The sequence below is a fragment of the Metopolophium dirhodum genome, chromosome 3 (assembly GCF_019925205.1).
Source record: "Metopolophium dirhodum isolate CAU chromosome 3, ASM1992520v1, whole genome shotgun sequence".
NCBI lineage: Eukaryota > Metazoa > Arthropoda > Insecta > Hemiptera > Aphididae > Metopolophium > Metopolophium dirhodum.
In genome coordinates, this window is record NC_083562.1 from 6,266,012 (window position 1) to 6,278,013 (window position 12,002).

Below are 12,002 nucleotides of genomic sequence, written 5' to 3' on the forward strand. Positions count from 1 at the left end.
ATTTTCGCCCTGGCGTCTCTGTCGCCGTCTGCCGCAGCCGATGGCCACGGAGTCGCGCACCGCCGAACCCAACGAAACGTTTCGTCTCCTCGAGCCCGGCGCTGCTGACACGTCCGTGGTGTTCCTAGCTACCCTGTAATTATAGTCATCCGTCACTCACCCGCCGCGAGCTCTGAGGTCTCCGTCGCCGCCGTCACGAGTCGTGCAGCACTGCATTCGTTACTGAGCAGGTACCGTCGGGGACTGCGTCGTTGTCCACGTCGGTATCGCTAGCCTCCGTCGTCGTCGTCGTCGTTCCCGGACCGAAGCAGCCGGGCGCCCGCCGCGCCGCCAGAGGGTCTCGCGTGTCTCGGCGACCTCGAGCGCGCAACGTCCGCGATCCCGTCGCGCTACCGCAGGATGGCCGGAGAACGTGTATCGCGGTGACTTACCGCCGATCACCACCTAAATGTGCACTGTCACGTACCTATTACCTCGAAACCATACGTCGCCTCGTCTTGTCCGCTGCCCTCAGCCATGGGGGAAACTCTCGGACGGTTTCACTTCGGGGGACAACAACATAACACGCGTGCGGCTCTCGCTAGACCTCTCCACGCAGATGAAACAACTCTCGCCGTTCCACTACGCGGAGCTGCGCGTATTTCTGTTTTGACCCCCGGGTCCAGCCAACCAATCAAGATTCCAAAACTGTTTCTGACTTCAAGTCCCATGGCTGGTGTGGCGCCCCTCGCCTCGCCACCTAGCTCCTTTTCCGCAGTTTCCTGTACCGCCGGTGCGACCACCACGTCGTCTCTGATCGGTTCGACCGGTCCTGCAGCTTCGCAAGAATTGTCTGCCGGTTGAACGACGTTGTGCGGAACGTAGTCGTCGCCCGCGAAGCGTGTCGCATATAACAAAAGTCCCTCCAGGTCCCCGATGGTCGGTTCCTCGTTGATGTCGTCGAATCTGCTAAGTTCTTCTTCCATCATTTCGTATTCGATGTTGCTGATGATCTTTCCCAAGATGTGCTTGATGGTTGTTTCTTCGATTGTCATTTCGTTATTATGCGACGCAGCCATTTTTTACAGGTTTTTTGTCCGCGTATAGGTGTCAGAGTTGCAAATGTGCCGATTTCCGGATTTCTTCCTGGACCGTCGACGATGATTTAAAATAAACATCGTTTATTAGTAGCCAGCGAGTACGCCATCACATTATTAATCGACCGGCATCAGCTGGATTTCGGGGCCGTTTATTTTTCCAAATGCCATTATTATTATTATTATTATTATTATTATTATTGGTATACCAACTCTTACTGTATACTTACACAGAGCAACAGAGGTATACTAACTATGATTGTATTAAAATATTTTAACGAGGATTTATAATATATCGATCTGCATTATATTATACTGTCGTATATACTCGTTTTATTGTGTATTTGTTGTGGTATATATTGCGTTTTATAGTAGAAAAAAGGCTTTGATATTCAATATTGGGGATGATTTCTGATCAAGTTGGATCTAGTTGGTACTATTTTAAAGGGCGAAATTGAAGAAAATTAAAAGTTCTTTTCTTAATAATACTATAGGAAAAACGACAAAAAATTAGGGAAAATTTTTTTGTGAGCATCTTCTATATTATATTGTATAATTTTCTAATGGCTATTTTAGGGGTTTTTAGTTTTCTATTTTAGGTTCTGAGCGAGTGATGCAGTGGCGCAACTTGATAACAAGGGGCTCATGTGAAAATGTCTAGACCGAGGCCGTTACCTGCTAGCAAGAATGAAATACAGTCGTACCTTATTGTAACTCTAAAAAATATTGTTTTCTCACATGTAATAGTTAATTATTAGTTATAATATTATAATATACTTAATTTTTACAGGTTTCTCGCATGGGTACTCGTAATTCGAATTCTCCATACGTAAAAGAGGAAAAACATTATTATTTAGTGTTAATATATTAAATTATTATTTAAATTTTGTATTATATTAAAGTAGCTGTCCCGCCCGACGTTGTCCAGGCCAAAGATTTGTATTTTTTGTAAATATATTTGTAGAAAATGTATGTACCATATTTCATCTAATTATAATATTCATATAATATGTAACGAATTGCAACTATTTAGATTGACAAAAAAAAGTCATGTATGAGCTCCCCTTTACCTATCTACAGCCTATATGAGTTGAAAAATCAAGCTATTTACACCCTCCAAGTTTCAAGTAATAATCTATTGAAATAACTTTTATTGAACACGGTCTTTTTTTGAGACTATTAACTTCAGATAAACCAACATCCAATTTTAATTGTAACAATAACCTGGTTTTGCCCACTAAAAAATGAAAAAAATACAAAATTTAGATTATACGTAAGTGTATCTTGGTTTAGGTGTACTTACCTAACCTAACTAGGTACCTCAGTTCACAGATAAATTTAATAAATTTATAAAATTCAAATAAATGTTGATATTTTCAGTTCGTTAAAGAGTTGAAAAATTAAATACAAATAGAACATAGGTGCTCATAAGTTGTTCATATTATAAAATTTTAAATTTTAAAAATATCATACTTATTTTCAATATTTTTTTATAAGCGTTTAAAAATATAATTTTGACGAAATTCATTAAGGTCACGACAATTTGTATATTACTTTGAGTTAGAAATTCATAAACTGTTTTCTTTTTATTTCTATATAAGATTTAAAAATGTAATAAGTACAAGATTTTTCATAAGTTTTTTTAATTGGCTGAAACAAAAAAAACTTTCCGGAAAATCACATTCATTTTGTATAAGCGTTTGAAGTTCATATTTTTTTGACATTGGTTATTCACCCTTAAATTATCTATTTCTACTCGATCAATTTTTGATATTTTGTTGTAAAAAACGAATAACCGTAGATACTTGACATTTTCACCAAATGCTTGTATTAACATTTTCTATACGTACATGGATATTAATATATTATATTATATTATTTATGTAGATGCTATGATGTTAATTATAATTTATAGCTAGTACTGTTGGTATATAAAAAAAAATGTCCGATAATATAAGATCGTTAATTGTACATAAATATTAATTAACTGAGGTACTTTAATATAAAACGATGTTATTAATTATTTACAAGATAAGAGCTATATATATACAAATCGTTTGTAGATAATCGGACTAGCCATTAGGATAAGGCCAAAGGTTGTATTTGCTACATAAAAATAGATGGATGTATGGAGTGGCACAACAGAAGGGGGAGGTAAAATATGTATACCTTTCATTTGGGACGCAATTATTGGAAAAATTAGAGGGGGGTTGTGGGGTCTTGGTCCACCCTAATGTTTGCTAAGTCCATCCAATTCAAAATGTATTACCTAGCTACTTAGTACTAGGTATATATCATTTTTGAAAATATTATAAGGGGAGTACTTCAGTCATCCTATAAAACATTTGGAGTATTTGCTCCTATATAGGTAGACGCAAGTAGTATGCTGTATGTCTGCATGCATCCGTTCGGGAATGATAAGTAATATAACTTACCATGTAAATTGTATGCTATACCTCAACTTGCTGTAAGCTACAATTTTTTTATTCTGATTCTAAGCGGGACAATTGCTACTTGGCAATTCAAATATGAATAACCATATGTTTACCATACATACCTACCTTAGTTCATATTTGAAATATTTATATTAGAATTTTCTAGAAATGATAACATTTTTAAAATATTTTGGCTCCTTCTGAGCTATTTATAAATATTTAAAATTTACTTATTTTATTAGTTTTTTAGATTATATTATGTACCTAAGCGGAGTGATGAATGTTCCGGGGCATGGCCCCCTTGCTCCCCCACCTTGTTTACGACGGTATAGCTATCTTATTATTTTATTCTGTGCCACTACGTACATCATAATACCATGATAGATATATAATATGGTACCTATACATTTATATTATCAATATTATTATACAATTTAAGACTTGCTTAATTCCATTGAATTTGTTACTTAATTTGTATGATATTGTATCAGATATCAAGTTATAATATTATATAGGTACAAACAATATTACCAATGTATTATAAAATTAATAACTTATTTAATTCCGTTTTACTTTAACGGTTGCAACTTGCAAATAGGTATTCAATTATGGTATAGGTTCAAGGCCCTGGGGGTTATGCGCTGCCTAGCAATCTTTCGTAGAAATATCTTTCTTCAGTGCCCACTCCCCTGGGAAAACCTCGGACTCAGGAGATACCTAGGTATCAGATTTTTAAGATCCTTCCATCATTCCCTTTTTCGTGGTCATGTTATAATCTTATGCAGGTAAATCATATTATACAGATTTGTTGTTATAAAATCTTTGGCCTCCTCCGCGAGGAAAATGTCATGAAAAACGGTTGTCGGAAAAATGAGCAGCACATTTGACGACAACAGTGTTATCGATCGTCATATTTATTCGAACAGACTTCCGCCGAGTCAATTTTCTACGAATGGGAGTGCCGGTCGTCGACTCCTCGTCGAGCACGGTGCACTGACGGCCCGTGGGCGAGTGGTTGTTACTCGTTTTACGCCGACAGAGTTCGCACAAGTCGTTTTTATCATCTTGGTAAAAAACCAATAGCCCGAGAATAAAAATTGATAATGATAACGAAATTTTGCCGTCGATTTTGCGTCGGCCATCCGGTTCTTAAGTTTTTGTAATTTCTATAATATACCTACGTAGGTAAGCGGTGAACCGTAATATTCATTTTCTGGAACTTGCTAAACTTCGATGTGTGCCGAATGCCGGAAACACCAAAGAAATTGAAAGTAGTGGTCAAAGGTAATGAACAACAACACCAATCAATCGCTAAATTGTGGTTATAAATAATTTTGATTTCTATACCTCGTATTTTGTAGCTCACGAGTGGATATTGTAGTAGGCCACCATCGATTAATCTACAGGAAAATAGATTTTTGACAATTTTATTTCGCTGTGTGCGCGTGAATTGCTCAGTGGTCGACCTTATATCACCACGAGTCATAATTTAAGTTGAACGATTTCAATTTCCAAGATCGTTCTATTATGTGTACGACGAAACCCTTCAAACACTAGGGGATTTGCCAGATGTATTCCATAGGCTGGTTAATTTGTTCTTACGATTATAATTTATATGATATTTTTAATCAATAACATTTTACAATAATCTTTCAACGTAGGTACTTTTTACTTAAAATTCAATGTTTTTCACTGTATCATTATTATATGGTAACTAAAACAAGTTTTGGCTGCAAAATTGGAAAGATGTTTGACTTAATAATAACGCACAAATTACATGACATAATTACAAAGAAACTAGAGACACATTTTGGCATTAGTTAAATTTTATTTTATTTACCTATCAGAACTGAATTTAATCAATACTAAATTTAACACAAAATTTGGATTTCATTTGAAAAAATACTGTTGATTTACTTTTAGATCTTTTTTGTTGTCTTAAATTAGCAAAAATATATGTTGTTCATTATTAGTATTAAAGTATAAAAAAACTATTTATGTAATTGTTTTATATTATATTTTAGACGTGCTTGGCGTTGCACAATGGCGCTGGGTAGCCAATGACGACACGTGTGGTATTTGTCGAGTGGCGTTTGAAGCTTGCTGTCCTGACTGCAAGTTTGCCGGTGACGATTGTCCTTTAGGTAAATTAGTAAATTAATAATATTCTAACCAAGTTAATGTTCATACTAATTCAATTAATATTTTTTTTTTTCAGTGTGGGGTCAGTGTTCACATTGCTTCCACATTCATTGCATAATGAAATGGCTCAACGCCCAGTCCGTACACCATCAGTGCCCGATGTGTCGCCAGGAGTGGAAGTTTCGAGAGTAGACTCAGATTTATTATCACCTTTATCATTGTCTTACGATTCTGAACTACCACCTCTACCTGAAAGCCTCAGTCGTTTAAGCCTGTATGATGTACCACCACGTAATAAACCTGAACCTGCTCGGCGTCACTCACCTAAACCAACGGAACTTGTTGGCTCACCTAAACAAACACGTCAGTCGCCAATACCATCTGAACATTCTGATAAACGTCCAACTGAAAAACCGCCAGTTCCACCCAGGAAACCGTCATCTGTTGACCTAAAACTAGCACATCTCCGAAATGAAATGGTATATAACAGTAATATTAAGTTTACACAGTTTTATATTTTGTTATCATTTATATATTATGTTTAAGGCAAGCCTACGTCAAATGGATTTACAACTCCTGTCTCAGTTACGGCAGCTCAATGATTCTATTAGTTCGTATAGACAAGAATTAATCATGAACATGGACTCTTATTCATCATCGGACACTGATGGGTCAGATACTACATCAGTTTATTCAAATGTAACTCCTAGCAGTTTCGATTTATCTCGTTCCTCAACACAGTCAACTCCCAAACGTCCGCCGACATCTACAGATTTATGAAAATATGGTATTAAACACAAACTGGGCTGTCTTTTTATAAATATTTTTTACTAATAATTATTATACAACATTTGTATTATATTATGTAATTACAATTTAAGACAATAAAATTTACTTACTTTCCTGGAAGTGTTAAATTATTTATAAGTATTTCCTGCCAATCCGTGCTAATCATGTTAGACTTAGTTTCCACTAAGAAATGTGTGTAACAAATTAACTGTAATTATTTTCTAAACTTGGAAGTTAATACATTTTCTAACAATTGAAATATTTTACATATTTTTACTGGTAAGTGATTTGTCACTTAAATTTGTAGATTTTAAAATTACAATTACAAAATGGTTGATGACTTAGGTTTTTGATTGATAACTCAGTGAAACAATTCTATATTCTATCAATTTCCAGTCTAAAACAATGTATTTTTTGAATTCATTATGAATTGTAATACCTATAGCTAACAAATTTAAATTACAACTTAATAATCTAAAATACTAAATAAATCACATACAACATTTTTTCAAGTATAACATAAAAAATAACCTTCGCCAATGAGTCATTGCAATGATTATGTTGTTGAATACATATTCATTAATCACCCACTCAAAGATAATTAAGAGCTTTTGAGTTGATGGCATACACGTCATGTAATCTAGTGGGGGAAAAATTGTTTTTATAAACGTTTGAAATGCATACAGAGAATTATTTATAGAAGATAATATATTTCTTTACTTCTGATATTGTGAATAGTTGTCTCCAACAGACTTATTCGTAATAAAATAGTACAAATACGAAAAAAAAAAATGTCACAATGTGTAGGTTTGTTAACAAAGTATGTGTACTTCTAAAGAATTGCATGATTGCAATCAATAAAATAATCAAACATTTGAAAAGAGAATATTATAATATACTATATAGTATCAAGTTGTTTTTAAATGGCACATTTTTATTACATTCATTATTCTGACGAATTATGATTAATACATCTTAAGGAACTTCTCTTATTATATTGTGTACATAATATAAGTAATAAGTAACTATTGATTTCTGGAAATACTAAAATTCAAAAAAAATTTTGTTTTAAATATCTTTAAGTTTCTATAACTTTCACACCACTTGTGAACGGATATACATTAAAAACAAATATATAATATTAACCAAAACCTTAATTTTATTCAGGCCAAAATTTGTATTTACAAAAGAATAAAAACAATGATTTATATAAAATTAATTTAAATTTATTACTGTTTGTGAATTTGAAACATAAATAAAGTAAACTTAAGTGCTTAAAATATAATTTTATCAAATATTTGCTTTACATAGCATCTAACACGAAATATTATATTCAAGTACCTAATCACGTAGATACCTACTGTGTACACATATAATAAACTTAATAAACAAAAATCATATTTCAATACATACAATTCATTACACGAGTATTTGTTATATTTGGCAACGTTGTAGGTGTTTAAGTGAATATATTTTTTTAATAAATTAAATACAAGATTTAAAAATTTAGAATCATATTTTTTAGGCTATAAACTGGTATTTTCATGGATAAAATTTAATATAAATATACCTTGTAGAATAATATGGATAATAAAGTAGAAAGTTCCGGAAATTAAATTATTTTATTAATGTTTATCTATAAACAATATTAAAAGTTGTACTTGTCAGTCAAACTTAAATGCATTTTATTTTAATCTAGCTGATAAATTAATCTTATTTACTTGGAGGTTACATAAATCATTTATAAATTATAATACTATGTTCATAAAAAAAACAAACAATTTTTTTTCTTAAATCACAGAACACTTAAAAATTAAGAAAAAATATTAGTTTTAATTTTAATATGGTTAGTTTTTAATTTATAAAAGGGATAATACACTATTTAGTCTTTATGCACGCATAAAAGTAAACTTATTTTAAAGTAATTTAAATTATATTTGTTCAAATGCATTTTTTGAAAACAAAAAGGCAAACATTCAAACCTTTAAGTAAAACACATTTAAAATAATAAAGTTATATAGAATTACTTTAGACCACAATAAAATACTATAAATACAAATTATTGAATATAAATACTAAAATACAATTTGAATATTTATTTTATTTTATATTGAAGAACCAGAACCAAATAAAATAAAACAATAATAATAAATATTGCTAAAAATCCAAGCAATATTTCTCATACATTTGGTAGGTATCCAAATGAAATCCTATATCTCTAAGTCTAATGAAACACGTGTTAGACAAATTCCACCAACATGCACTTAAATAAAAATATAATAATGACAATGAATAAGTCAGATTATTAATTTTGTGGCACCGCGGGAGCCATCCGACTAATGGTAGCAATACCCGACAAAATAGCAGATCGCAAAAATGATGGTGTGCCTGATCTGTTTGCAAAATTTTCAGCTGCTACACGAAGGTCAGAAAACATGAGTCTTGTGTGTGGATTACGCTGTGAAGCATATCGTAATGTGAGGAAATGATAGTAGAACACAATAGACAACAATCCAGAGCGGCCGAAGAATGACATGATTAATGTGAGTGGCATAACTAAGATTTCAGAGAAGGCAATAACGCGCAAGATACTTCGTGATTGGAACTCAACCAAAGAAATCAATAGCCGTGCACCCCACCATGCGTTCTGACCAAGAAGCTGAAAAATAAATTGTACACATTTAGTGATTTATCCATACAATCGATTTAATATTAAAACAATATTACACTTACATCAAGCAAAGTCAGTGAATAGCTTGCAAAGTGCACCGTTGAAAATAAAAATACTGGCAGGATTACAACTGAAATAAATCTATGTTAAGAAAAACATTAAATTGCAATGTAAATTCAAATTCAAAATATTATATACATTTAATAGATTTTAAAAATATATTCAATATTTAAAGGATACGAATATTAGGCGACACATATAAAAATATCACCGAGTACAATAGGTAATGACAGCTATCTTCTTTGAATAATTGTGTCAGGAACTGTAAAGAAATTTGCATGGCTGGCAAACGTTGATGAAGACGCAATGCACTTGTAGCTGCATTTGCCAATAAAATTCTATAATATGCACTTGCTGGGTTCCTGAAAATAAAAAATTTACATTAATCTATTTATTTTTATATAAAATAAATAAATTATACTTTTCCTATCCCATATCAACTAGTGTTAGTTGTTACTTAACTATCACATTCACATTTTCATTTCACATCATTCATCTTTCATAAAAATAAATTTAATTTTGTTAAAATTATGAAAGGCAGTTACATAATATTATGACTTATAAGTAGGATGGATAAAGTTAATGCAAGTGCAACCCCTTGACAACCTTCGTGACATTTTTTTTAATGCTTAAAAAATAGACATACACTAATATATTGATGAAAACAATTTTAAGTTTACGATTATTAATAGAATATACATTATATTTTGTAGGTACATTGTTAATTTTTGTTTTAATAGAACCTATTGATATTTACAATTAGGTAGGTACCTAAGTAGCATGTATTATTCAGTATATATAGGTAAAATAATAACATTTTAGAATAAGTAATTAAATTTGAGGTCACATAATGATGGCCTTGTACAATGCTATGACATGTTCAGCAAGACAAGATATATAATTAACATAATCAATATTTGTCTAAGTTTTATATTTTTTATTAGTAATACTTACAAAAAAATATACTTTAATTTACCTATATAATAATGTAAAATTGTAAAAAATGGAAGAGTAGGTAGGTATACATTTTTAATAAGTTAGGTATGAGAATTTAAATTAACAGTTTATAAAATATATACTGTATTACTGTGGAACATAATAAAGTACCTAACAAGTATCAAAAAAATATACTTATGTTATCACTAATTGGCAATTGTATTCCAAAATAAAATATTCATTTTATAGGGACAGAAATTAAAATTGTTTAATATTAATAGCTTTCTAGGTGATACAATTGATGCAATTTAAGTATTACATACCTATTATGTTTTAACTTTATTTTTTGTATTGTATTACTATTTAATGTTAAAATGTCACTACAATAGCCTAAGTCAATCTAAGGAGAAATACAAGTGAGTTTTAACCTGTGTTCCTCTGATTTATGATTATATGGTATTGTTAAAGATACATTTCTTATATTATGATAGATAATTTATAAAAAATAGAAAGATGTAATACTTATTAGGTAGGTCTATAACAACTATACCTACCTAAAATATTTAATATTATTTATATGACTATCATAGGTATACATTTTGTGTTTTTTTTTTCATTCTTAGATCCACTTTTTGTTTTAGCATGAACAATCTATCATATTGTAATTATGTAATTGCACTATGATTTAGGATTAGTAAGCTATAAATCACTATAATGATATTTTATTGCTTCACATTCAGGCATAAATTTATATAAGAATATCTTATGACATAGTGAAAATTTGATTAATTTATAGAATTAAATAACATTTATTAGCAAAAGTATTAAAAATTTTGTTAAAATTACAAGTATTTGTAATTTTAAATAATTTATTAGAAGACGAGTAATCATTATCAATCAAAATAGTACCTAATATAGAAGATTACCTAATTAAGAATGATAATAATAGAAAGTTATTTTTTAGTAGACAGGTAGGTAGTTTATTTTCTGACCTAAATAATATGAATTTTTAAATAACCAGCATTTTGCGATAGACACATACGGATAGCAAGGTTAGTGAGTACCTAAAAAATTGAAAAAAATATGATCTTACCAGAAAAGTGGCAGAATGTATGCAAATGTAAAAATAATTGTTGCCAATCTTGTACACCAGAGAGATACTTCTACTTTATGTGAGATAACATGTTGTTTAAGCGCCTCAACACCCTTCGGTCTAGTTTCACTATCCGTTCCAGCGTCGCCTTCAGACATTATTGATCAGGTGAAAAAAAACTATTTTAGCTGAAAAACACTGAAAAACAAGACTCATTAATAACGCGTAGAAAATATTCTAATCCACTGAAAGGCTAGAGATTTAAAATCGCACATACCTTCCTCCAATGACTTGAACGAGTTATAGAAAAATAGAACAATACACTAATAAACAAATGTAACGTTAATGACAGCTACCTATTGCGTTTTAAAAAAGGAAACCGGATTCGGAAACTTCGAAGAGAGAAACGACGGTGATTATTGATTCAAAAATTGGATACGTTATCGGTAAGGCGGTGACAAAACGAATTGTACAACGATTTCCACGAAAATGTTTTCGTGTTGTGACTACAACAGCCGAAGAAGAACCCACAAAACGACCACGAACAGTGGGCAAGTCTTGCGCATAGAGAAAACACGCAAATACGATGACAATCGGAACGGCAGAACTTGCGGAGGTCGGATTGTTGGAGAAACGATGATAACCTGTTTTTTTTGTAAGGACAGCTAGTCTGAAATGTTCACGATTACGACGACTGCAGTTTAACCATTTGGGGACGCGTTAAATTTCCCTACGACGACTACGTGTCCCCAGAAAATATGTCCGATACACCGTAATATCATCGCGGTAATAACTACGGT

The 12,002-nt window shown here is 31.9% G+C and overlaps 2 protein-coding genes across 2 annotated transcripts; one reads left to right on the plus strand and one right to left on the minus strand.

The window, feature by feature from the left end:
• Positions 1-5,535: 5,535 nt before the first annotated feature.
• LOC132940904 (leucine repeat adapter protein 25-like) lies at positions 5,536-6,556 on the plus strand. Its single transcript, XM_061008707.1, has 3 exons — positions 5,536-5,655; positions 5,730-6,132; positions 6,200-6,556. The coding sequence occupies exons 2-3, from the start codon at positions 5,776-5,778 to the stop codon at positions 6,431-6,433; spliced, it is 591 nt and encodes a 196-aa protein (XP_060864690.1). The 5' UTR covers positions 5,536-5,655; positions 5,730-5,775; the 3' UTR covers positions 6,434-6,556.
• Positions 6,557-7,578: 1,022 nt separating this feature from the next.
• On the minus strand, positions 7,579-11,851 carry LOC132940903 (Krueppel homolog 2). Its single transcript, XM_061008706.1, has 5 exons — positions 11,480-11,851; positions 11,203-11,400; positions 9,354-9,535; positions 9,176-9,243; positions 7,579-9,101 (listed from the first exon to the last, which is right to left on the minus strand). Exons 2-5 carry the CDS (start codon positions 11,358-11,360, stop codon positions 8,748-8,750), a joined length of 762 nt encoding a protein of 253 aa, XP_060864689.1. The 5' UTR covers positions 11,361-11,400; positions 11,480-11,851; the 3' UTR covers positions 7,579-8,747.
• Between the last annotated feature and the right edge of the window lie 151 nt (positions 11,852-12,002).

What these genes read in the sequence shown, in the direction of transcription:
- LOC132940904 (XM_061008707.1), top strand. Translation starts at nt 5,776, where the DNA reads ATGGCTCAACGCCCAGTCCGTACACCATCAGTGCCCGATGTGTCGCCA. An exon ending in CACATCTCCGAAATGAAATG is followed by an intron (nt 6,133 to 6,199) that starts GTATATAACAGT and finishes ATTATGTTTAAG; the next exon opens with GCAAGCCTACGTCAAATGGA.
- LOC132940903 (XM_061008706.1), bottom strand. Translation starts at nt 11,360, where the DNA reads ATGTCTGAAGGCGACGCTGGAACGGATAGTGAAACTAGACCGAAGGGT. An exon ending in TACATTCTGCCACTTTTCTG is followed by an intron (nt 9,536 to 11,202) that starts GTAAGATCATAT and finishes TTTTATTTTCAG; the next exon opens with GAACCCAGCAAGTGCATATT. An exon ending in ATTCACTGACTTTGCTTGAT is followed by an intron (nt 9,102 to 9,175) that starts GTAAGTGTAATA and finishes TTTATTTTTCAG; the next exon opens with CTTCTTGGTCAGAACGCATG.